At 33.8% G+C, this 23,341-nt stretch overlaps 1 protein-coding gene across 2 annotated transcripts in view; it reads right to left on the minus strand.

The window, feature by feature from the left end:
* ESF1 (ESF1 nucleolar pre-rRNA processing protein homolog) overlaps nucleotides 1–23,341 on the minus strand; it is a 67,811-nt gene that overhangs the window by 42,737 nt on the left and 1,733 nt on the right. For both annotated transcript variants that reach the window (XM_081034658.1, XM_081034659.1), the window contains exons 2-8: nucleotides 22,387–23,064; nucleotides 14,685–15,079; nucleotides 13,994–14,107; nucleotides 10,898–10,998; nucleotides 9,780–9,932; nucleotides 6,929–7,043; nucleotides 5,138–5,285 (exon numbers count right to left, since the gene is read on the minus strand). In XM_081034658.1, coding sequence (XP_080890784.1) covers nucleotides 5,138–5,285; nucleotides 6,929–7,043; nucleotides 9,780–9,932; nucleotides 10,898–10,998; nucleotides 13,994–14,107; nucleotides 14,685–15,079; nucleotides 22,387–23,026 — 1,666 coding nt within the window. In that variant the 5' untranslated portion in view covers nucleotides 23,027–23,064. The remainder of the gene's footprint in view (nucleotides 1–5,137; nucleotides 5,286–6,928; nucleotides 7,044–9,779; nucleotides 9,933–10,897; nucleotides 10,999–13,993; nucleotides 14,108–14,684; nucleotides 15,080–22,386; nucleotides 23,065–23,341) is intronic.

The raw sequence follows: 23,341 nt of genomic DNA on the forward strand, positions 1-23,341 counted from the left end.
CCAGTGTATAAATCTCAGTCAATCCAGCATCCTCCTAAAAGATGTTGTCAGACATACTGTTAACAACAGAATATCAAAATCAGACTTGAACGTGTTAATATTAAATTAACTGAATCAAAGACTTAGGTCTTGTTTATAATAAAATCAGTTGCAACGTAAGTTAGCACTGTCATGGTAGTATATTTGGGAATCTCCCTTTTTATTAAAATTCGTATTTCAAAATAATTCTACAGTCATGCAACATCCTCACACTTCAGTTCCCTATAAGCAAGACAGCAAGAATGACATTTTATTCCTCTTTTCTGTCCTCCACCATCCACTACAGAGGCATTAAAATGTTATGGTCAATAAAAGGAGGCTAAATAATGTTGGGATGCATTTGATTTAGCTGTTCATGCTGAAGAGACATATAAAGGAAGTTGCTTGTAATCCAAAACGAAGAATAATGAGTCTTTTCCATTTGATGGTGAGCAAGCACGCTTATTCTCAGGATCTCATTAATACATTAAGATTAAAAATGAATACATTGGAAGTTTATTAATTTTCCTGTGTGGAAAAATATTCACATTTCCATTTCCTAATTTTATAAAAATAATCAGAATACAAAGGAACAGTATAAAACTCATGGGCAACAAATACCAAAGAAAACTAATACGTGAAAGGTTTGTTTGCTCTGTATTTCCACTGTTAATTCTCCAAGGCAAAAACATAAAATAAGAACCTGGGTTTAATGCAAAACACACAGACTTACTGAATTGACTAAATTTCCCAGTAAAGAAAAACTGAGAAGCAGAATAAAGAAGACCTTCTCTTCTGTGAGTTATGGCTAACCAGTCACTAAAAATGTCTGACATTATTAAGCATTTAGCTGTGAAACATCAATGTTAACAGATTGTCCTTATATCTTAAAAAAAGGTGATATGGAAAAAAGATTGGTTAAGTAAATGTTTTTATTTTATTTTTTCTCTAAATGAATAAAAAATAGTCCAGGACATTCTTTCCATCCTATCACACTTTTACATTTTCACTCAAACAGCTGAAATTCATTTTTTTCCTGTTTGTGCTTTGTGCCACAATAATAATGTTGGATGGAATTCTGTCATGTATCCCGTAATTCAATGGATAAAACATCAGGAACACATTAACAAAATGGCAATGTATTTCTTTCTATTAAAAGCTTACTTCTGAAAACATAATTAGAAGCAAGCTCCTTCCAGGTTGAAATTTTAGTGGTAAGTCTCTGATGGCCTACTTTAAATTGATTTTTTCCAGTACTAAAATTTTACTTTCTGAAGCCCTACAATGTAGGCTAATTCATGTAGGTCTGTTTTTTCCCAATTCAAGGACAATACTTTGTGAAAGCTTTAACACTATATAAGGAGTGAAAAATAAAATTGTAACAGTAAGGAGCCCTGCTATGATCTCTTATAAACAATATCAGGAACATCCAGTAACTCTAAAGCATTCAAATATACTATTATTGCATCTAACAGGTACAAATTACAGATTAAAGTAAGTTTGCAGTCAATTAAAATACTGTAGAAAAATGCATGCTTTTAAAATTTTAGTAAGTAGCATATTGCAAACAAAAAGACATTAATCCTTAAAGTTTTATAAGTAAAAATACATGATACGAGTTAGTATGCTAACCACTTTATGTACATTATCTTGATCTTTCCAGCCATGATCCAGGTACTATTATGATTCTCATCTCATAGCTATGGAAAGAAAGGCACGGGGGTTAAGAAAACTTAACCTATATAACTTCACTATGCGGTGAATTCAGGACTTGAAACCAGTAGAGCCCAAGATCTTAACAACAATATACTGACAAAATTTTTCCACAATATTAGTTGTCCTAATGTCAGTGTCATTTTAAAATCTAGGTCAATTCTCTCAAACCAATCAAAGAAAGCTATTTGAAAAATGTGCACTCAATCTTCAGAAGTGTACATGAAATGTCCTCTTTTTTTCTTTATCTTAGAGCTGCTAGTGAAGAAAAACTATCCAGAGTTTTCAGAAACATGCTAAATGACCATATAGGCATATAAGTAAAAAGAAAATACAAATAAGTTAGTATATCTATAGGGGAAAAAGACATAAAGGCTATTTGAAAAAAGTTGAAAAAAGACTTGGCTGCTCTGTGTAACGCTAGAAATAAAATGGGCACTCAATTGTTTGGAATGCCAAAGAAATTAACAAGCAACAGCCACTGAGGCCTTACAAAAAATGTGAAGGCTTTTGTGCCCAACATAACTACCACTGTAAATCATATACTTTTTCAAAGACTATTAAATGCCTAAGAAATTATGTGGTTTTATTAATATGAGATGTCTGAACAAAGAAAATAGAACAATTAAACATGATTTTCCATTCCATGTGTGGAACATAGTTCAAGAGTAGTACTTCATGAAAAACTTAGAAAAATGAAGCAATATCTTCAGTAGTCTAAAAGGAATGGTAATAGCCCAATCACAGGATCTTAAGAAAGTTAAGGTTTAATGGACCTATGATAATTACTGAAGCAGTATGTTAGGATTTATTTAATTTCACATGTAGGTTATAAAAGCAATATATACGTCAAAGGAAACCAAAAGGACAGCTATGAAAACATTAAACTATAAATAAAAGCAACAATATTCATTCTTTCTAATTTAGAATATTTATATGTATGTTTAACATTTATGATTCTTCATTTGCTGTCAGCACTAAACCTCTTACTCATAATTTTGCATGATTGGGAATTCTTCTATTAGATAAGAATAAAGATGTGAAGACACCAGGGAGATAGTGTCAACCAAAAACTGCTAAGAAATCACAATCAAGCAACAGAATTTCCAAACAGAGCCAGATCCAATATACAGAAAAAAGGGATGTTCTGAATCTATTTTTAAAAAAAATGAGTTATTTTGAGCAAACAGCATATACATACGTATACATACATATACATATTTTAAAACATACCACTGATCATTTCAATAATAAAAAAAATTTTTAATATATAGATAATCTTAGAACTTCTGCTTTCATTAATGGCGAGTTAGATATTTTAGACTAACCTTTTCACTGAGGACACGAAGTTGGATTGAATAAATAATCTTTTTAAAAGCTTCAAAGGGATTTGATTAAAAAAAAGGAAACTTCAAATAAGTGACAAGTTAGTGAAGAACTACCAAGTCAATATCAAGGAGAAGGGAGTACTAGAGATAGAATCCCAGTGTTTAAGACCTGTTTTACCCCGAGTGCATTTACTAATACACAAAAGAACAGCTATGAAACTAAACTACAGTTTTGGCAGCCTGGCAGTGCAAGAGGACAAAAGTTAAAGACCACAAAGGATGACTTCAACTAACACTCCTGTATTAAGCGGGGACCTAGAGGAATATATTCAGGGCAATGCTCAAGCAGAAGTAATCCAGCCCTCATGAAGACTTGCATCACAAAGTCCAAGAGATCTCAAGTCTTAAAATTTGGAGTAACGTGTCCCCAGAATAACCAGAGTACATGAACATTCTCTGATGAGATATACTCTCACCTCAAATATCAAATCAGCACACAAACTTAACCAGGCACACAAGTAAATGAAACAGAAATATCTTGTAAAGTAATGGAAATCATCCCCAAAAGATCTGAAATACTGAAATTATCAAACAGACTACAAAACATGCTTTCTCTGTTTATAAAAATAAAAGCGTTCAAAGTATCTGCAATGAGTAGAAAATAATAAAAAGTGATACTATTGATTTGAAAAAATAGCCAAATAGGACTTTTGCAAATAAAAATTGCAATAAACAAAATTAAGAATTCAACGTATAGGTCTATCAGCAGATTCAACACTGCTGAATAAAGAGTTAGTGAACTGGAAGATGTGTCAGAATAAAGTATCCAGAATGCAGCACAGAGAGACAATAGATTAAAAAAAAATACACAGGAGTAGAAACATGAAAGTTACAGTGAAAAGATCTAACATATATTTAATTGGAGTCACAGGAAAAGGGAAAAGAAATATCGCAATAGGTAATGGCTGAGAATATTCCACAACTGATAAAAGATAACAAGCCAGAAATTCAAGAAACCGAACAAACTCCAAACACAGTAAATAAAAAGAAATCTACTCTTAGTTCACAGTAAAACTGCAAGAGTAAAAGAAAGAGAACACTTTAAAATCAGTCAAAGAAAAATATCCAGACAACCTTTAAGACTGAAAAATGCTCAGCTGATGGCTGACTTCCCAAAAACAACAATGAAGCCAGAAACCAGCAGAATATTATCATCACTGTGGGGTTGGTTGGAAAGGATTGTCTACCTAGAACTTTTTACCAGTAAAAATTATCTTCTCAAATAAATGCAACATAAGGACATTTTTAGACTTATCAAAAACTCAAGAGAATTTGACACCAGCAGAAACCATGGGAAATTAGCGAGGATTTAGTTAAGGCAGAAGGAAAACGATCCCAGATAGAAGTATGAGATTTAGTAAAGAATAGAGAGGAAAAGAAGTGGGGAAAATGTGGTGAAATTTAAACAAAGACAGTACCAAACAGTAATGTTAATGTCCTGTGGGAGTTAAAATAAAGGTTAGAATTACCATACACAGGATACCTTAAAAGTTGCTTTAAGATTTCTTGTATTGGAGGGTCAAAATATTAATTATCATTAGATTTTTCTAAGTTAAGGATGCAAGTCATAATTTCTAGGACAATTACTAAATGAAAAGAAACAGTCCACTTTCTAAACTAGTTGAGAAGAAAAATGGAATGTAAAATAAATATTCAATCAATCCAAAAAAAGCTCTTAGTTTAAAAGATGGGGAGAGTAAAGCATTTTACTAGTTTAAGAGATTGCATAACTATGTGAACTATGAAAAATCTAAAAGGCCAGGCTTTTTCAGTTAGGTCAGAGTTTTAAAGGAAATGTTTATAGTTAAAGAAATTCAGGCTACGAAAATACTTTAATATAAATTTCAATTACTATCTAAGCTGTATATAATACTGTACATGTGAATATGCTTTGCAGACAATTTAAGAATTAGTTTGGTACTTCCTTTTAAACTAGTGCCAAAGGCACATTTCCATTAGCAAGTCCAGGTTAGGCACCCAAATGCTTATATGAAAAACACCAGAAGATTAACAACTACCTTGTAGCTCTTTTTCTATTTCCTCTTCATCTTCACTAGAGGAAGCTAAGTACGCTTGAAAATCCATGTCCAAAAGCTCTTCCTTTTTAAACTTCCTGTTGAGTGTTGTAATTCTTTCATGATCAGTTTCATCCCAAGTTATCTCCACCTTTCACCAATGAAAAAAAATAAAAACAAATAAAAATGGCAATGTTAGCCACCCAAATGTGTTTAAGAATATCTGTCATTAACTTATATGTTTAATAGTAAGCCAGAAAAGTTAAGACATGCTAAAACAAATAATAAATGACATGCTTAATAAAAAATATTCTATTTGTGGAAAGGGAACCATTTCTATTAACCGGTACCTTTCTCCTACTAATTCTCTGCTATATGCAAAGTACTCCATTATTGAGAAAAAAAATTCATCAGGGTGTGGATAAATTGTGGTGAAAAGAAATTTTAAAAACGCACTAGTGAAATAGTTAGCATTATTACGAATCAGTGAAAACATGTTTTTCACCTTGAATTCTAGGTATTTCAGGGCTACACACTATGTGAAATCTGCTGATGAAGCTTTCAGCACAATCTCAGCGGGGTCCATTTTTCAAAGAAGATTAATAGCCACTGATGAGAAAGGCATCTATTGGTTGGAAGTAGAGTAAACCCCTATATTACAGGAATTCATCTAAAACATGATGGGTCTAGTGACTGGCTCCTATCTTCTAGGCAGCCCCCATTCCTTTTAGAGCTTTTATCTTTATCATAGGGTGGGTCTCACATCCTTGTTTTTCTTCAGGCTAATCTCCCCAGATGAACAACAAAATAGGTACTAATTAACCGAGGAATCCGATCCTTAAAATAGCTGCCATTGTCTTAGAAGTTCTAGCTAGTCACAGGATTCAGAATTATACCTATGCTGATAATTAAGCCTGAGCTGATGACCACAAAAACCACTGCTGGAACTGGGACAGATGTGGATGATACAGCCAGACCCTAGGAACTCCAGACTGGCTGGCTGGACAGGCTTGTCCTGGTCATTTTTCAGTCTTGAAAATAACATGACTCTACGTTTTATGTGACCGAATTTTTTAGACTACTTATTGCATAATAGTGGGGTTTTACTATACTCAGTAACTAATTAAGGCCACAGTGCCCACCATGGTATGTGACAGATACAGAAGTCCCTCGCTCTGCCACCAGCCCGTCCTCAGAAGAGCATGGTGGTCTCTCACAGGAAAGGCTGTGGGAAGCCTGTATGGCTGCTGCGGAGTCCAGAACTGGATAGGTTAATGGTGGGGGGAGGGGAGAAGGTAGGTAGCTAAGTAACACGCTAATTCAATAGAAATCTTTTGGCTATTTGTTATTAAGCATTAATGTAACATCTAATAGTCCTGAATTATTCTATTTCAATTGTTTCTACACTTTGGTATATCTGCAGGAAAAAATGTGTTCCTAGTTTTAAGTATAATTTGAGGTAATTTGTTACCGCCTTTCCCCTATTCCCTAAAATATTAATAACTGACATATTACTTATTAAAGGATCTAGTTCAATGAAAGTGTATGAGAAAGAAGAGAAAAAACATTCTCAGGTAATTGACTTGGCTTTAAAGGTATAACAAAAATCTGAAAATAGGTTCAAATGGATGAGGTAGATACAAATGCAAATACACTTGTGTCTTATTTTTATTTGTACTTGTGCATTAAAATTTTGAGTACTTTCCATTTCTAAAGATGTTATAAGTAAATAATACACAAAGTCTTTTCTTAAAGCAAGAGTCTAGCTACACATTTTTAAAAGTTAAGAAATACCGTTGATGTTCCCATTGCAGCAGATGTGAAATATTTTGGTTTATATGCTGTTAAATCCACTTCTGAGGCTACGTCCTTGGGCTCATCATCAAAAGTAATATCATCTGGTATAAACCTAAGAAACAAAGAAAAAACAAAACTTATTTAAACATATGTTGCAGTAATAAACAACCAGAGTTTAGATTCTCTTCTAATTAGTTATAGTTTATACATACATACCATATAAAAGTTTCTACAGAACACACATGTAGATGAGGCAAACAATGTTAGAAATAACCTTGGCACAAAATTTCTGAAATTCATAAGCTATAAATCTGTAATTCCAATAAATTTAAGTGAACTTGGTGTAGGTAGAAACCCTGCATTAGGAGTCAGCTAATATGAGTCAGGTGCAAACACAGATGGGTCCCTCATGTTTCAAAAAACCCTAGACTCCAGATATTGCAGTCACTGGCTTGCTACATGATATTCTGAAGATCAAATAGAATTATTAATGGGTAAGTGTTCTAAATATAAAGTTTCATACACTGAATATAAGGAAAAGCTTAAGGTTGATTCTTCAAGACTGAAAAATCCTAATATTATCTTATATTTTTTCCCACAAACAGCTGTTAAATGTAAATTAGCTACTATAATTGTTAGACAATTCTTAAGCATCAGGCTAAAAAATTGGGGTGGGGTGGAGCAGAGTTAAATAATCAATGGTTACTATATTTAGATTTTTAAATTTATGGAAGAGATTTTATTACACACACACACACACACACACACACACACACACACACAAAGCATACGCTATATATTCCATTAAAAATGATTTTGGGGCCGGCCCGGTGGCTCAGGTGGTTAGAGCTCCATGCTCCTAACTCCGAAGGCTGCCGGTTCGATTCCCACATGGGCCAGTGGGCTCTCAACCACAAGACTGATGGTTCAACTCCTCCAGTCCCCCAAGGGATGGTGGGCTCCACCCCCTGCAACTAAGATTGAACCCAGCACCTTGAGCTGAGCCCGGATGGCTCAGTTGGTTGGAATGTGGGCTCTCAACCACAAGGCTGCCAGTTCAACTCCTCGAGTCCCGCAAGGGATAGTGGGCAGCACCCCCTGCAACTAAGATTGAACACGGCACCTTGAGCTGAGCTGCCGCTGAGCTCCCGGATGGCACAGTTGGTTGGAGTGCATCCTCTCAACCACAAGGCTGCCGGTTCGACTCCCACAAGGGATGGTGGCTGTGACCCTGCAACTAGAATCGGCAACTGGACCTGGAGCTGAGCTGCACCCTCCACAACTAAGACTGAAAGGACAACAACTTGACTTGGGAAAAAGAAAACGGCTTGGAAGTACACACTGTTCCCCAATGAAGTCCTGTTACCCTTCCCCATAAAAAAAAAAAATGATTTTAGCGGGAGAAGAATGGATAATTAAGGTTCATTACATCTACATAATATCCTCACCCAGCTACACTATTGCACACACTTAGTAGAAGAAAAACAAATATGAGATTAATGTTTTTAACTGTTATTAATATGTATGCTTTTATATTTTGGGGCAAATGAAAAAAGGTTTCCTTAGATAAATGGATGGCAGTAGAACACTCAGTTTTCTTTTCTGATGTTATATATGACAAAATAAAAAGGAAATGTAAATTTTTTCTATGGCCATTGATCTTACTTACTAGGTACTGCCAGGGCTGATTCTAACACTGCATGAGAAATGCCTCCAAAAGAAAACAGAAAGAACAGAACAATCCTGAAAAGAACATGTTGACATGAATTCATAATTCCAGAGTTTGACATTCTAACAAATATTTGGTAACTACTACTTAAACATTCAAAACAAACACCTCCTATTGAAATTAACAAGAAAAGAGGAGGAAATAGCTTGCCTGATGAGATATGCCCTTCTAGCTATATACATAAGCATGCTAAAATCTTATGCCAAATCATCAATTCAAAAATTTTTATTTGCCTTTTTCTACCAGTCGGGATGCCTTTGAAGTATGAAAGCCTTGGTAACTATGAATTAATGCGTTTTTCCCCTAAAATATTTCATTTTGAGAACAAAGCCTCCAACCAACCTGGATACAAAGAAGTGATTTCTACTGAAAAGTGTAACAGTAGAATGGTTTACTGGATTCAAAAGGACAAGGCTAATGATAAAATGATGCAGTAGTTCAGCTTCCCATTTCCTTAGAACTGACATTCACAGCCTCCTCAGGTTTTTCAGCTCTGGGTCAGGGAAACCTAAACATGTAGTGAAAATAATTCCCAACCGTGAAGACAATGTCAGCGACACCATCCATTCACTGAGCAGTATTTAGAGCAGCACTGTCCCATAGAATTGCCTGTGATGATGGCAACGTCCTATGTCTGCTCTCCCACGTGTGGCCACTAAATACATGAACTGTGTCTAGTGCGACTAAACAAATGAATTTGAAGTTTTTAACAAGTTAGAGTGACTGTGGCTACTATATTGGACAGCACAGATCTAGAGGTGCCCGTTTATTAGCAAATTCCTGTGCTCCCACTTCAACGCTTTTTAAAAAGTTACTTCATCTAGTCCCTAGTTCTAAGACAGTTGCAAAGAAGCATCATTATGTATAAACCCATCATCCTAAAAACATAGCCAACATATTCGATATGCATAAATGTGGGGTGACTCATACATAAAACTTCAGCATTTTCTCATTCCAATTTTCTTTAAGGGTGATGTTCCCTAAGAAAGAGTTCATCCGAAAGCAAAAAATCCTCTCTTAGAATATGAAACAACAGAGAGCACTACCAGTTCTAATATTTTACTTCTTATAATCATGTTGGGCTACAATATTAAATTGGTAAGATACACACTGGGTTACCTTAGATCTATGAATGAACAGCTACTTTCGAATTCCAGGCCATCACAATCCTCGTAAAGCTTAGCAGCTGTTTCAGGAGAATCACAGTCTACTACTGCATAATAGTACTTCAGTCGTTTGAATTGATAATCTCTCAGTTTTTCTCTAGAGGTCCTAAAAAGAAAAACTTGTTAAGCTTACTTTTACAGGAACACAAATATCTATATCCCTTAAAAAAATAAATGTAACTGTTTCAAAAAAAATCTATTACAACCTTCATACCAATCCATCCTTCTTCATGACTTCTCCTTTATGGACATTATATACTAAATACTTAAGTTCAATTTATTATTTAGCAAGGTACGGGCTAGGTATTTTGATTGTAATTTGGTATCTAGAAAAGGAGAGGATAAGAATTACATGTGCTTACGCATGATTCTAATCCTTAAAATAGTTATTCTGTTTGTTTTGGTACCATATATACCCTTTGCAAGTAAAACGCTGTATTATAAAATATGCTAGGAAAGCACTAGCTCTAATTTTAAAGACACTATGTGTTGTCAAGTGTAAATGTTCATAACTTTAATTTCACTTAACTACAACATATTCTTTGAGAGTATTTATCGGCTTTCTTCTGCCACCAATATATTTAACTGTTTTTATTAAGTGCACATATAGCTCCACCTAGTGGTTTAAAGACAACCTTTATTTTTTTCTATACTATATTATCATGACAAAGAACTTTTTATTCTTTTATTTTTCTATTTAATCCTCAAATCAGAAAAACTATATAATCTGAAGACAAATAGAGTTTCAATGTCACTTATATGGGAAGCAACATCTTAGAAAAAAAGCAAAACTTACTACTAACTCAGAGCGATGAAGCTGAGAACTCTAAATCAGTTTAATCACGAAATGTTTATCAAAACTGCAGCAATTTTCATGAATACAGAAATATACACACAAAATATTCTTGAAATAATGTGCCACTTCTGAAAGACTTTAAGTTGCTTTGCAACCGGTTTTCACTTTCAATGGCACAAGTATAAACTAAAGTCCTAATTTTCAAATCACCAGAATTCTGAATTAGTGACATGAACTTATGAGGTTTAGTTTTATTATCTAAAATGATTTAATACCAGTCCTTTTCAGGGGCATCTTCAGGAATACTTAATAACTCTACTGGTCCTTGAGCTTGCTCTTCCTTCATCCTCTCCTTTCCAAATTCTGAAGGATATATCTAAACACAAAAAAGTAAGACCAATGTAATTTATATTTTTCTTACAACATCAGGAACTCTTAAAGTTAAAATGAGAGTCAGTGAGCACAGCAAGGATGACTAACTTCCAAAGCCAATGCAAGAAGCTAACGCGTCCTGCGGAATCTCCTTAGAAACAGTCATTTGGGCTAGAAAGTTACAGATGTGGGGCTTGGGGACAAAACCAGAATATGTCCTCCAAACATCAACTCAGACAACATGGTTCTGGATCCAAAGGAAAAATTAAGAAAAGCAAAATAAGATTCTAAGCTCAAGGAACTCAAAGTAAACACACACACTAAAAATGACGGGATTAACACAAAAACTACTAAAGAAATATATAAAACATAAGTAATGAAGAAAAGCCATTTTGTAATACCAACTTATCTCTACATCTTATCATTTATTCAATACTTTCTTTTAAAGACAATCCTTTTAAAGTAAAAGCAAAAAATAAATGGAGTCAAATTAAAAAGCTTCTGCACAGCAAATGAAACTATTAACAAAACATAAAGACAACCAACTCAATGGGAGAAAATGTTTGCAAAAAGCACCTCCGATAAGGGGCTAATACCCAAAACATATAAAGAACTCATACAACTCAACACCAAAAAACAAACAATCCAATTAAAAAATGGGCTGAGGACTGGAACAGACACTTCTCCCCAGAAGACATACAAACAGCCACCAGATATATGTTGGAGAGGCTGTGAAGAAAAAGGAACCCTCATGTAATGCTGGTGGGAATGTAAACTGTTACAGCGATTATGGGAAACATTATGGAGGGTCCTCAAAAAATTAATAGAATCACCACATGACCCAGCAATCCCTCTTCTGAGTCTCTACCCAAAAAATCTGAAAGCATTTATCCTAAAGATATATGTGCTCCGATGTTCACTGCAGCATTATTCATGGTGGCCAAGACATGGAAACAACTGAAGTGTCCTTCCATAGATGACTGGGTAAAGATGTGGTACATAATATACAATAGAATACTACTCAGCCATAAGAGAAGATTAAATACTCCCATTTGCTACAACACGGATGGATCTTGAGATTATCACACTAAGCGAAATAAATCAGACAGAAAAAGTCGAGAACCATATGATTTCACTCATATGTGGGATATAAAACTGAAAGCAACAAATGAACAAAACAAACACTCATAGAAACAGACAACAGGTTAGTGGTTATCAGACAGTAAGCGGGGTGGTAGAAGAGTGTAAAGCGGGTCACATATATAATGATGGAAAGAGCATTGACTTTGCATGGTTAATACACAATGAAATATATAGAGGATGTATTGTATGAGTTTGGTGCAAAAGTAATTGCGGTTTAAAAGGTTAAAAATAATTGCAAAAACTGCAATAACTTTTGCACCAACCTAACAGAATTATTGTATACTTGAAACTTTATAATTTTACTAACCAACATTACCCCAATAAATTTTTTTTAAAAAGTAAAGACGTTCCTGTTTAATAGAATGGAACTGATGACAATCCTATTACATCTGATCACATAGATTAGACATAGTCTTGGTAGAAGAAAAAGGATTCATCCTTACCAGGATTTGTTATTTTTACATCTTGGCTATTTTTGAGTCAAGAAAGATAATCGAATAATTTGCATTGTTTTGACACTAGAGGTCAAAATATATATTTAACTAATACACATTTTTTTGAATTGTATGAAATACACAATTTATCAACTATGGGATCTGTGTTTTTCTTACTACTTTGAATTGCATACAACAGGTATTGATGTAGAATTTTTAAACATATATGTAATCAGATCTGTTGATTCTTTTCTTTTGTTTTCTTTTCTTTTCTAAATCTAGAAATTCCTACCACCAATCTCCTGAAACACAAGATTTAACAAAAACACAATTCTGTTTTATTCTGTTTCTGTAGTTTGATTTGCAACTTTTTTCTTTTCTTCACCTGAAGTTTATTTTGGACACTTACAAAGTGAGGATCTGAACTAAGTTCTCTATACAAAGACTTGTCCATTGTTCCAACGCCATGATTTAAATCATCATATAAACTTTTTTTTTATCTGTTCCATTCCATCAATTTGTTCCCCTATTTCACCCCAACCTGCTAACTCTTGTTGCATTATAAAATGTTTAGATATACTAATAACTGGTAGGGTAAATCCTTTTATACTGGTATGATTTCTCAAAATTTATTAATCATCCTCACTTGTTTATTCTTTTAGATGATTACTGGTATCCTTTTTATTTAAACTTTCACTTGAACTGAGATTTCGATTGAAACTACACTAAAACTGTAGAACTGACATCTTTAAATATTTAAACATAATTTAGAGTTGTTTCAGGCACTGTGAGACCCTTTTCATTTAATCCTTACAACTACACTAGGAAGTACCTCCACTAGTCAGATCAGAAAACACATTTGAGAGATTAATAAAATGCCCACGATCACATAGCATATATTAGAATCAAGATTTGAACGCAGGTCTGTCTTATTACAAAACCTGGATTTTTCATTGCTATGCTGGTTCTCTAGAAATATGGCAACTTGAAATTTAAGTTTTCTAAATTTATCAAAAGTTACAGTTTACTTCATATAGGTCATGTGTTTAAGGTAATTCCCAAGAACTTTATATGTTTCTGATGCTAATAAAAATAGGATTTTTTTCTCAATTGGTCAATATTGGTAAAAAGGAATGTAATTTATTTCTTAAATATGTATCTTATACTCCATCCTTTTACTGAGCTTGAATTATAATAAGTTCTCAATTGATTTATTTGTTATTAAATTATACACAGTCATATAACCCATAAACAATAATTTTACATCTTCAAGTTTTATACCTGTTACATCAGTTTCATGCCTAACTGTATTATTAATTTCCAGACAAATTATTTTCCTTAAAAGGAAAGCTACGACTTAAAAAAAAAATGAGAATGAACATAAAACACAAATATTTACTTCAAAATAAAACCAATTCTTACCTTCACAGAAAATATAACGCCTCCTTTAGGTTTAAATGAATTGAACAGAGCCAGCAAATCTTTTGCCTTTAATCTATCCCAGTCCATGTTGCAAACTGCTAATCGACGTGTAATCTACGAAATGAGAAAAATTATATTATATAATCTATGTCATTCCCAATGCCTGCACAATAAAGATACAAAAAATGTAATGCCTTCTTTCTCCCAAATTCTGAAAATCACCCATATTTATCTAAGGCATTTCAACATGTAAAGAAGAATTTGTGATTAGTCATACAACAGTAAATCTGTCAACAGGTAAGTACTTTCTCTTAATTCATTCTTTCTTGAATCAAAACATGATGATGAGCTGATTTTGCCAAGCTATTCTGCCACCCATGCATGAACAAGGAAGTTGAATGTGATACCCTATATCATTTTTAACAGGTACAACAGAATCTGAAATCAAGATATTTTCTAAAAATTTTATGTGACTTTTAATTATTTATGTAGAATTTCTTCCTTATCTGCTTGAACAGACATCTAATTTATATAGATCTATTCCAAATGAAGAAGTTTTAATCACAATCATCAAGAGTATTATTTACCAATAAAGCTTCTCTCACTTAATTTAACAACATCAGTTCTATCATCCATAAAAGCTACTTGTACTGTGTTCTTCACAAATGATCTTATTTATTCAAAAGTATACCTCATCACCTCGAGGAGCATCTTTATCTAGTTCTCTCCAAGCATGCTCAAAACCGGATTCCTCTGGAAGTAGATCTACCATATCTTCTTCATCTTCAGAACTAGTTTCTATATTTCCTTTGCCTCTCGCAAGATCAGGTCCACTGTCACTTTCATCACTATCTTCACTACCATCATATTCATCCTCCTCATCATTTTCATTTTCATCCTCCTCATCATCGTCGTCATCATCATCAGCTGAAGCTCTACCAATGCCTGCAATTCCATCTTCAGAGTCTTCATCATCAATTTCACTAGCACTTTCTAAATCTTCCTCCAGAGCATCTTTATCAAACATTTTACCACTAATTGAGTTTTCATAACCATCACTCTCTTCTGCGTTTATGAGTGGAACCGCTGCAAAAAAGTTAGAGGGAGAAAATAAGAAAATATAAACATTGAATCCAAGTTATTTTGACCTCGAATACAGTAAAAATATAATTTCTATGAAACAGACTAAAGAAAAATACAAATTCAGCAAAATTCATACCTAGCCAAGTTAATTAACAGAAATCTTAATATATATACCCAAGTCATATAAGTAGATTCATACATTAATTCAATATTTATGGAGTGCCTATATGTGCTAGGTGTGCAATATACATACAATCATTGGCAAAAGAAAAGCAAACAATGTCCTCAATGAACTTCCAGTCTAGTAAAGAGGACAGATGGACAGATACCGGTCAAATCAAACCAATGCATATTAAAAAAATGTAACTACAACTAGGATCAGTGCCAAGAAGGAATGTTATACGACACTATGAGAACACATAATAGGGGTCTTTAAGTGAGTGATAACTGAGTTGCTATTTGAAGGATGAAGAGGAATTAAGTAGTCAAGGTTAGACAAATATAGATTAAGGAAATGTTCCAAACAGCAAGAAAAGCATATGGAAAGATCGACTAATAGAAAAAAGCTGGAAAAATGTCTAGATTACAGATAGCAAAGAGTCAAGTAAGAAATTAAACTAAAAAAATACACTAATAACCACGTAGAAGGTTTGGACTTTGTCGTAAAGTAATGAAAAGCCACTGCTGTTTTCAGAAGGAAAGACATCATCAGAATGACATATTGAGGAGATCACCTTGACTATGCTGTAGAAAACTGACTGGAATGAGTCAAGAGTGGATGTGAACAGAGAATTAAAAGGATAGTACTAAGTTGGTGGCAGTAGAAATGTAGAGAAATGAATGAAGTCACTTCTGAGTTTCAGAGTCAGTTAGGAGGTAAAACCAATGGTAACTAGTGACGGGCGTGGTATGGGGCAAAGGAGTTTTGGAAGTGTCAAAAACGAGTACTAGATTCTTCATTTGCAGAACTAGCTGGATAGATAAGGGGAAAAAAAAGCAATGTTGGAAGAGAACCAGTTTGTTTGGTAGTAGATCTTGAGCTCAGTTTTGGATATGTTGAATTTGAAGCACCTTTGAGTCATCTAAGAAGACATAGCTAGAAGGCCATTGGCTGTAGAGTCTATAGTTTAGAGACGTCTGGGCTGGAGAGAAAATTTTTGACTTGTTAATGTGTAGTAATAGTAGAAGTTGTGATGTGAAAAACATCATCTATGAAGGGAGCAAAATAATAACTTTTCTGCTAAATCTTGAACTTTATAACTCAATTATGGTTAGCAATATATGAAGAGTGAAAGACTATTGTCACTTAAATTGGACATTTTAAGCCCTCACAACTCTGAAAGGGCTCATTTTCTACTTCTAAAACAATCATATACTTCTACCTACTGTGTGTGTGTGTGTGTGTGTGTGTGTGTGTGTGTAGATAGATCTTATCTTGTATGTTTTATTTATCTTTATGTTGAAATTTAGTTTAAGACTAGGAATGAAATTGGAACTTAGTTTTTCTCTTGGTCGTATAATCTTATAATAGTCATTCATTGACCAAATATTTATTTAAGTATCTACTATGTACAAATCATTAGGCTGGGGAAGGGAAAAGGGAGATGATGGGTTCATAAACAAAAAGAAACTGTTTACTGACTTATAAAGCTGTGTTCTAAAGCACCACAGAGAGAGAAACATCTCAATTTGCCTGCAGAGAGGAATTTATAATAAGGAAGACTTTACAAAGATGTCATTTGACTCGAAACTAAATAGGAAGGATTTTTTTAGGAGGAAAAGTAGGAGATGGGTTTTTATTTTAGTACCACGAGAGTGGGGAAGAATAAAAAAATAACTAGCTAGTAGATGTGAAAAAGCCAAAAAAAAAAAGGGGATCATGCTAAGTTCTGTAATAGGATCAGAAAAACACCACCACTATAGTGAAAGAATGTTACTATAACCATCAGAATTCACTTTAAAGCAGCATGCTCAAAAATAACACCTTGGGGACCTAGTTGTACCTACTACTGCAATATTTCTCAAGCATTAGTCATTATCATACTATTTTCATGATTTTTGCATATCACTGATGTTTTCCATTAAACTGAATTTTAAATTAAATTTTAAAAATTAGCTTTGTTCTAATAATATCCAACATACTATCAATGTGATACACCACATAAACAAAATAAAGGACAAAAATCATGATTATATAAATAGATGCAAAAAAGCATTTGACAAGATACAACATCCATTTATGATTAAAACAATAAATAGGTATAGAAGGAAAACAGTATCATAATTAACAGAGAAAAACTGAAGCCCTTTGCCCTATGTTCAGGAACACGACAGGGCTGTCCCCTATCACCTCTGCTTTTCAACAGTGTTGGAAGTCCTTGCCAGAGCAATCAGGCAAGAGAAAGAAATAAAAGGTATCCAAATTGGGAATGAAGAAGTTAAATTGTTACTCTTTGCAGATGACATGATGCTATATATAGAAAATCCTAAACACTCCACCAAAAAGCTATTAGAAACAATCAACAAATACAATAAAGTTGCCGGCTACAAAATCAATGTACAAAAGTCCATTGCATTCCTATATATTAACAATGAAATCTCAGAAAAAGAAATTTAAAAAAACAATTCCTTTTTCAACTGCAACAAAAATAAAATACCTAGGAATAAACTTAACCAAGGGTTTGAAAGATCTATATAATGAAAAGTATAGGACATTTTTAAAAGAAATTGAAGAAGACACAAAGAAATGGAAAGATATTCCATGCTCATGGATTGAAAATATCAACATTGCCAAAATGACCATATTACCCAAAGTAATATACACATTTAATGCAATCCCCATCAAAATCCCAATGACATTTTTTAAAGAAATAAAACCAAAAAATCGTCAGATTTGTATAGACCACAAAAGACCCTGAATAGCCAAAGCGATCTTAAGAAAAAAGAACAATACTGGAGGTATCACACTCCCTGACTTAGCTTGTACTACAGGGCTACAATAATCAAAACAGCATGGTATTGGCAGAAAAACAGATACATAGACCAATGGAATAGAATTGAGAACCCAGAAATAAACCCACATAAATATGGACAGATAATTTTAGACAAAGAAGCCAAAACAGACAATGAAGAAAAGACAGCCTCTTCAATAAATGGTGCTGGCAGAATTAGAAAGCCATGTGCAGAAGAATGAAACTAGACTGCTATCTGTTACCATATACCACAATTAACTCAAAATGGATCAAAGACCTAAACACAAGACCTGAAAAAATAAACTGCACAGAAGAAAACATAGGTACTAAACTTATGTACCTTGGGTTAAAAGAGCATTTTATGAATTTGACTCCAAAAGCAAGGGAAGTAAAAGCTAAAATAAATGAATGGGACTACATCAAACTAAAAAACTTCTGCATAGCAAAAGAAAGCATTGACAAAATAAAGAGGCAACCAACAAAATGGGAGATTTTTGCAAACACGCCTCCGATAAGGGGTTAATATCCAAAATATGTAAGGAACTCACATAACTCAAGAACAAAAAAACAAACAATCCAAATAAAAAATGGGCAGAGGACCTAAAGAGACATTTCTCCAAAGAGGGCATACAAATGGCCAATAGACATATGAAATAATGCTCAACATCACTAATCATCAGAGAAAGGCAAATAAAAACCACAATGAAGTATCACCTCACACCAGTTAAAATGGCTATCATCAACAAGACAAATAGTAACAAGTGCTTGAGAGGCTGTGGGAAAAAAGGAACCCTTATACAATGTTTCTGGGAATGCAGATTGGTGCAGCCATTATGGACGGTAGTGTAGAGGTTCCTCAAAATATTAACAGTAGAATTACCATATGACCAGCAATCCCTCTCCTGGGTATCTACCCAAAAAACCTGAAAACATTTATCCATAAAGACATATGTGCTCCAATGTTCACTGTAGCTTTACTTATGGTGGCTAAGGCATGGAAACAACCAAAGTATCCTTCGATAGATGAACAGAAAAGCAGTTGTGGTATATATATACAATGGAATACTATTCTGCCATAAGAAAAGATGAAATAGTACCATTTGTGACAACATGGATGGATCTTGAGATCATAATGCTAAGCAAAATAAGACAGAAAAAGTAGAGAACCATATGATTTCACTGATATGTGGTATATAAAACTGAAGACAACAAAAGAACAAGACAAATGAAGAAACAAAAACTCATAGACACAGGCAATAGTTTAGTGGTTACCAGACACTAAAGGGGGAGGAGGTTGGTAGATGAGGGTAAAGGGAATCAAATATATGGCGATAGAAAGAGAAATGACTTTGGGTGGTGAACACACAATGTGATATATAGATAATATATTACAGAATTGTACACCTGAAATCTATGTAACTTTACTAACAATTGTCACCCCAATAAACTTTAATTAAAAAAATAATAATAACCCTGAAATCACAGATGGGATGCGGTGGTTACATTTTCCCCCAAGATGTTAGAATAAATACATAACTATTAACATAAAAAAAAGTTTAGAGTATCATTTCACTTGGTATCTCTTTCACATACGACATGGTACACATATCACACCTTGGGTATGATACATGGGACATGTAAAGAGATCTAGTATTTTAATATTTTTGACAATACAAGTACATTCAGAGTATTTATTCAATCTTTGCTCAGTGCCCACCATATTCAAAGCCTTATGCTAGATAATGTAGGATTACCTCTATGGCTAGATAGTACTGCTCTAGCAGTGATTATAAACACTGCTACTTATCCAGCTACTTAAAAAAAACGAAACAAAACATTTTATCATCCTCTACCTAATTGTAAAAGTAATGAATGCTCATTGCAAAGTAATTCTGAAAATATAAAGAAAGAAATGATGACTAGCAATTTTTCATTCAGAGATAACTGGATAATTATTTTCGCATATAACACCTTAAGTTTGTTTTCTATAAATCCCCTAATTTATCTTTAAGTAGCTGGTCATACCATTAATGCTATTTTGTAACCTATTTTTAAAACTGCATATATCATAGTCATGTTTGGATACACCATCACTTAAATCAATCCCCTAATGATTAATGTTACCATTTTTATAAATTTAAAAACAATGGGGCAATGCACATTCTTTGCACACATGTCCAATTATTTACTTAAATTGTTAGGAGTGCAAGTGCTGGACGTCAACATTTTTAAATGACACATAATACGAAACAGCAACTCCTCACATCATCTTTTACAATAGCTCTTAATAAAATCCGTGGCACACAGTAGCTGCTAGGATGATAACTGATGAATGAACAACAAACAAAAGATGGTTATACGTGGACACACTTAATCCCTACTTACAGATAATGCCTTTTCTAGACTGTGGAACCAATGTAAACTATAGGAAGCAACATGTGGGGTAGGAAGACTCAAAGATTTGAGTTGCAGGCCAAGCCCTGTGTATCCTCACATAAATCACTTTAACCTGTTTCCTGACTAATATATCCTAATTTCTCATGGTTATTGAGAAATTTAAGGATATGTAAAAAGATTCTGTAAAATCAATCCAAAGATTATATGGATATATTATATTAATCCACTGCCCTAAATCTAGTGAAATTTAAAGGATGCTAGACTAATTTACCTCACAAACTCAGCATCAAACCAATCTTGCTGCTGTTTCCATTTGACGTCATTCTCCAATTTCAGTAACCAGACTCCTATCCATTTTCCTTATACCTCAGTTTGCTGCCTGGTTCCACTACAAATGGAATGGGATCCCACTCTTGACCTCTTAATCCCAGCTAGAGAGAATTCTGTCCACTTCCTGCCCTCCCAATGTGATCTTAGCCTGTCAGGACTTCTCTCTGCCTTTTCCTGATGCTTACCTTCCTTGGGTCCTGTAATCACAATCAGCCTTTGTCTGACTGACTCATCTGAACATACCAATTTTCAGTTACAACATCAACTGTCAGCAACACCTAAACTCAAAATTGCATGCTGCCAGATGAGACTCAAAATTTTAATAAGCTTAGTAAACATGTAAATATGAACTAGAATCAGATGTTTCTTATTTATGTTCCAGTCATTTCTAGCTATATTATCCATTCACCCCATTAGAGACTTTATTATCTAATCAAATGGGAATAGTGATCTCTTCTGAATATGTCCAACTATATCGTAGCTCACAAAGTTCTTTCCATTAGCATATTCTACAAATTTTTATCTCCACATTTAATTTTTCAAAACCCCTACCCCAATAACCCTTCATCTATGAATTTGTCTTTGATTACTGTATCTTGAGTGATCTCTTCCTCCAAATTCTGTAGTCCTCTTCTGAACATCTTTCGCACTTAAAATTATTCTATTTCTTATTATAGTTCTAATTTCTTCCACTTTAGATCTGTGCTGTCCAATATGGTAGCCAACAACTATGTGGCAACTAAACACTTGACATGTGACTCATTCAACTTGAGATTAGTATGAAATCAAATGTAAAATATCCCGTTAAATTTTTTATATCTATTACACACTAAAATATTTTTTGATACATTGGATTAAATAAAATATATTAATACAATTAATTTCATCTGTTTCTTTTTACTTTTTAATGTGTTTACTAGAAACTTCAAAATTATGTATTTCTATTGGACAATGCTGCTTTCAACCAGGGCCACTGTGTAACTAAGGCTAGAAAGGCTGAAATCAAGGCCAACTTCCATTCACCAAGCTATGCACTCTGCAGGGGAGCCGTATTTGCTCAGGGGAAAAGAACCTGTGGCTTCACTCAAAGGTGGTGTCCCTCACCAAACTGTGAGTTCTGTGTGTCCAGAAGAACATACTTTTTTCTAATATGCACAGGCATTATATAAGCTAGCAGTAGCTCTGAGAGGGGAACCATGTCTTACTCATTCTGTTCTACCTGCCAAATACTAGTCATTAAAGTAGTTGAATGAAGGCATGAGTGAGTACCCAACTCTAATACTTTCTTCAGATACAACTCTTATCACTCGCTAAAAATATATAACACTTTATCCGATGAGAGAATACAGCTCTCACTAGGGCCCACCAATCAAATTCACGGTTTAGCTTCATGACTCAAATTTTCTTATCTCTTCTAGCCATTATATAACAGCACCAAATCAAAAATTAATAATGATTATATAGTATTTTTTCTTTCGTACCTTTATATTTCCAAATAAGCACTTGACAATTCCCATTATACTATGAAAATACTTACTACATATGCTTACTTTTTGAAAAGATCAGAATAAAAATGTAATACCAAAAAATCCTTAATTTTTTCCAACGAACCTGATTGTATTTCTCTTCTTGTCTCAGACTTCTTGATCTTGGGAGATTTCACAATTTTGGAAGTGCCTGAGTCTACAGTCCTTAGTCTTCCTTTGGGACACGAGTCTGTACTATGTTGAGCAATATTTTTTTTATCTTTTGTACTTCCTGGTGTAAATTTTTCATTGTCTTCGTTGGGACTTATTTTTGAATCTATCTTCTTAGATTTGCACAAGTTTTTCATTTTCTGAATTGTGTCAGAGCTATCTAAATCATTTTTATTTCCAGAATCCTTTTGGTTAATTTTCTTGGTTTCTTTCTTTTTCTCAACTAGATTTTTTGATTCGATTTCATTTTTAGTTTGGGGTTTTTTCTTCTTCATTTTCTTTTGGTTTAATGCTTTGTTATTTTCATCAGAGAGATCTGAATCAGAATCTGAAAGGTCGTAAAAACGTTTCAAGTCCTCTGTAGTGCTGTGGTTGATGGGACGTCCTCTTTTATCCACAGCATAATTCAACTTGAACTTTTTGTCATGAAACATTCCTCGAAATCTCTTGTCAATTTTGACTTTTCGATCCTTTTCTGGCATTTCCCAAAATCTCGGGTCTTTTGTAACCTGCCTAAAACGCAGGTCACTCATTATTTCTTGTTTGGATGCCATTTTTAAATCTCTGGACAAATACTTGAAGAGACGAAATACTAAAAGAAAACAAATGTAACAATAATGAAGAGTTAGTAATACCATTAAATTAGCTGCTTTGGGGGAAAATATTAATTCATAATATAGTCTAAGTTAAATGCAAATAAAGGCAATAAGTCTAGTTTCATTTAGAAACTTATTCTGAGTCGCATGCAGAAAACCAAAAACTATCATTTCGATTACAGAGCATTTGAAGAAATACATTTAAGGCAAAAGCAAGCAGAATTCCATGGCAAATGCTTACTAGCCAATTTGCACTCACTTAGAATTTCTATA

The sequence above is a fragment of the Rhinolophus hipposideros genome, assembly GCF_964194185.1.
Source record: "Rhinolophus hipposideros genome assembly, chromosome: 22".
Taxonomy (NCBI): Eukaryota; Metazoa; Chordata; class Mammalia; order Chiroptera; family Rhinolophidae; genus Rhinolophus; species Rhinolophus hipposideros.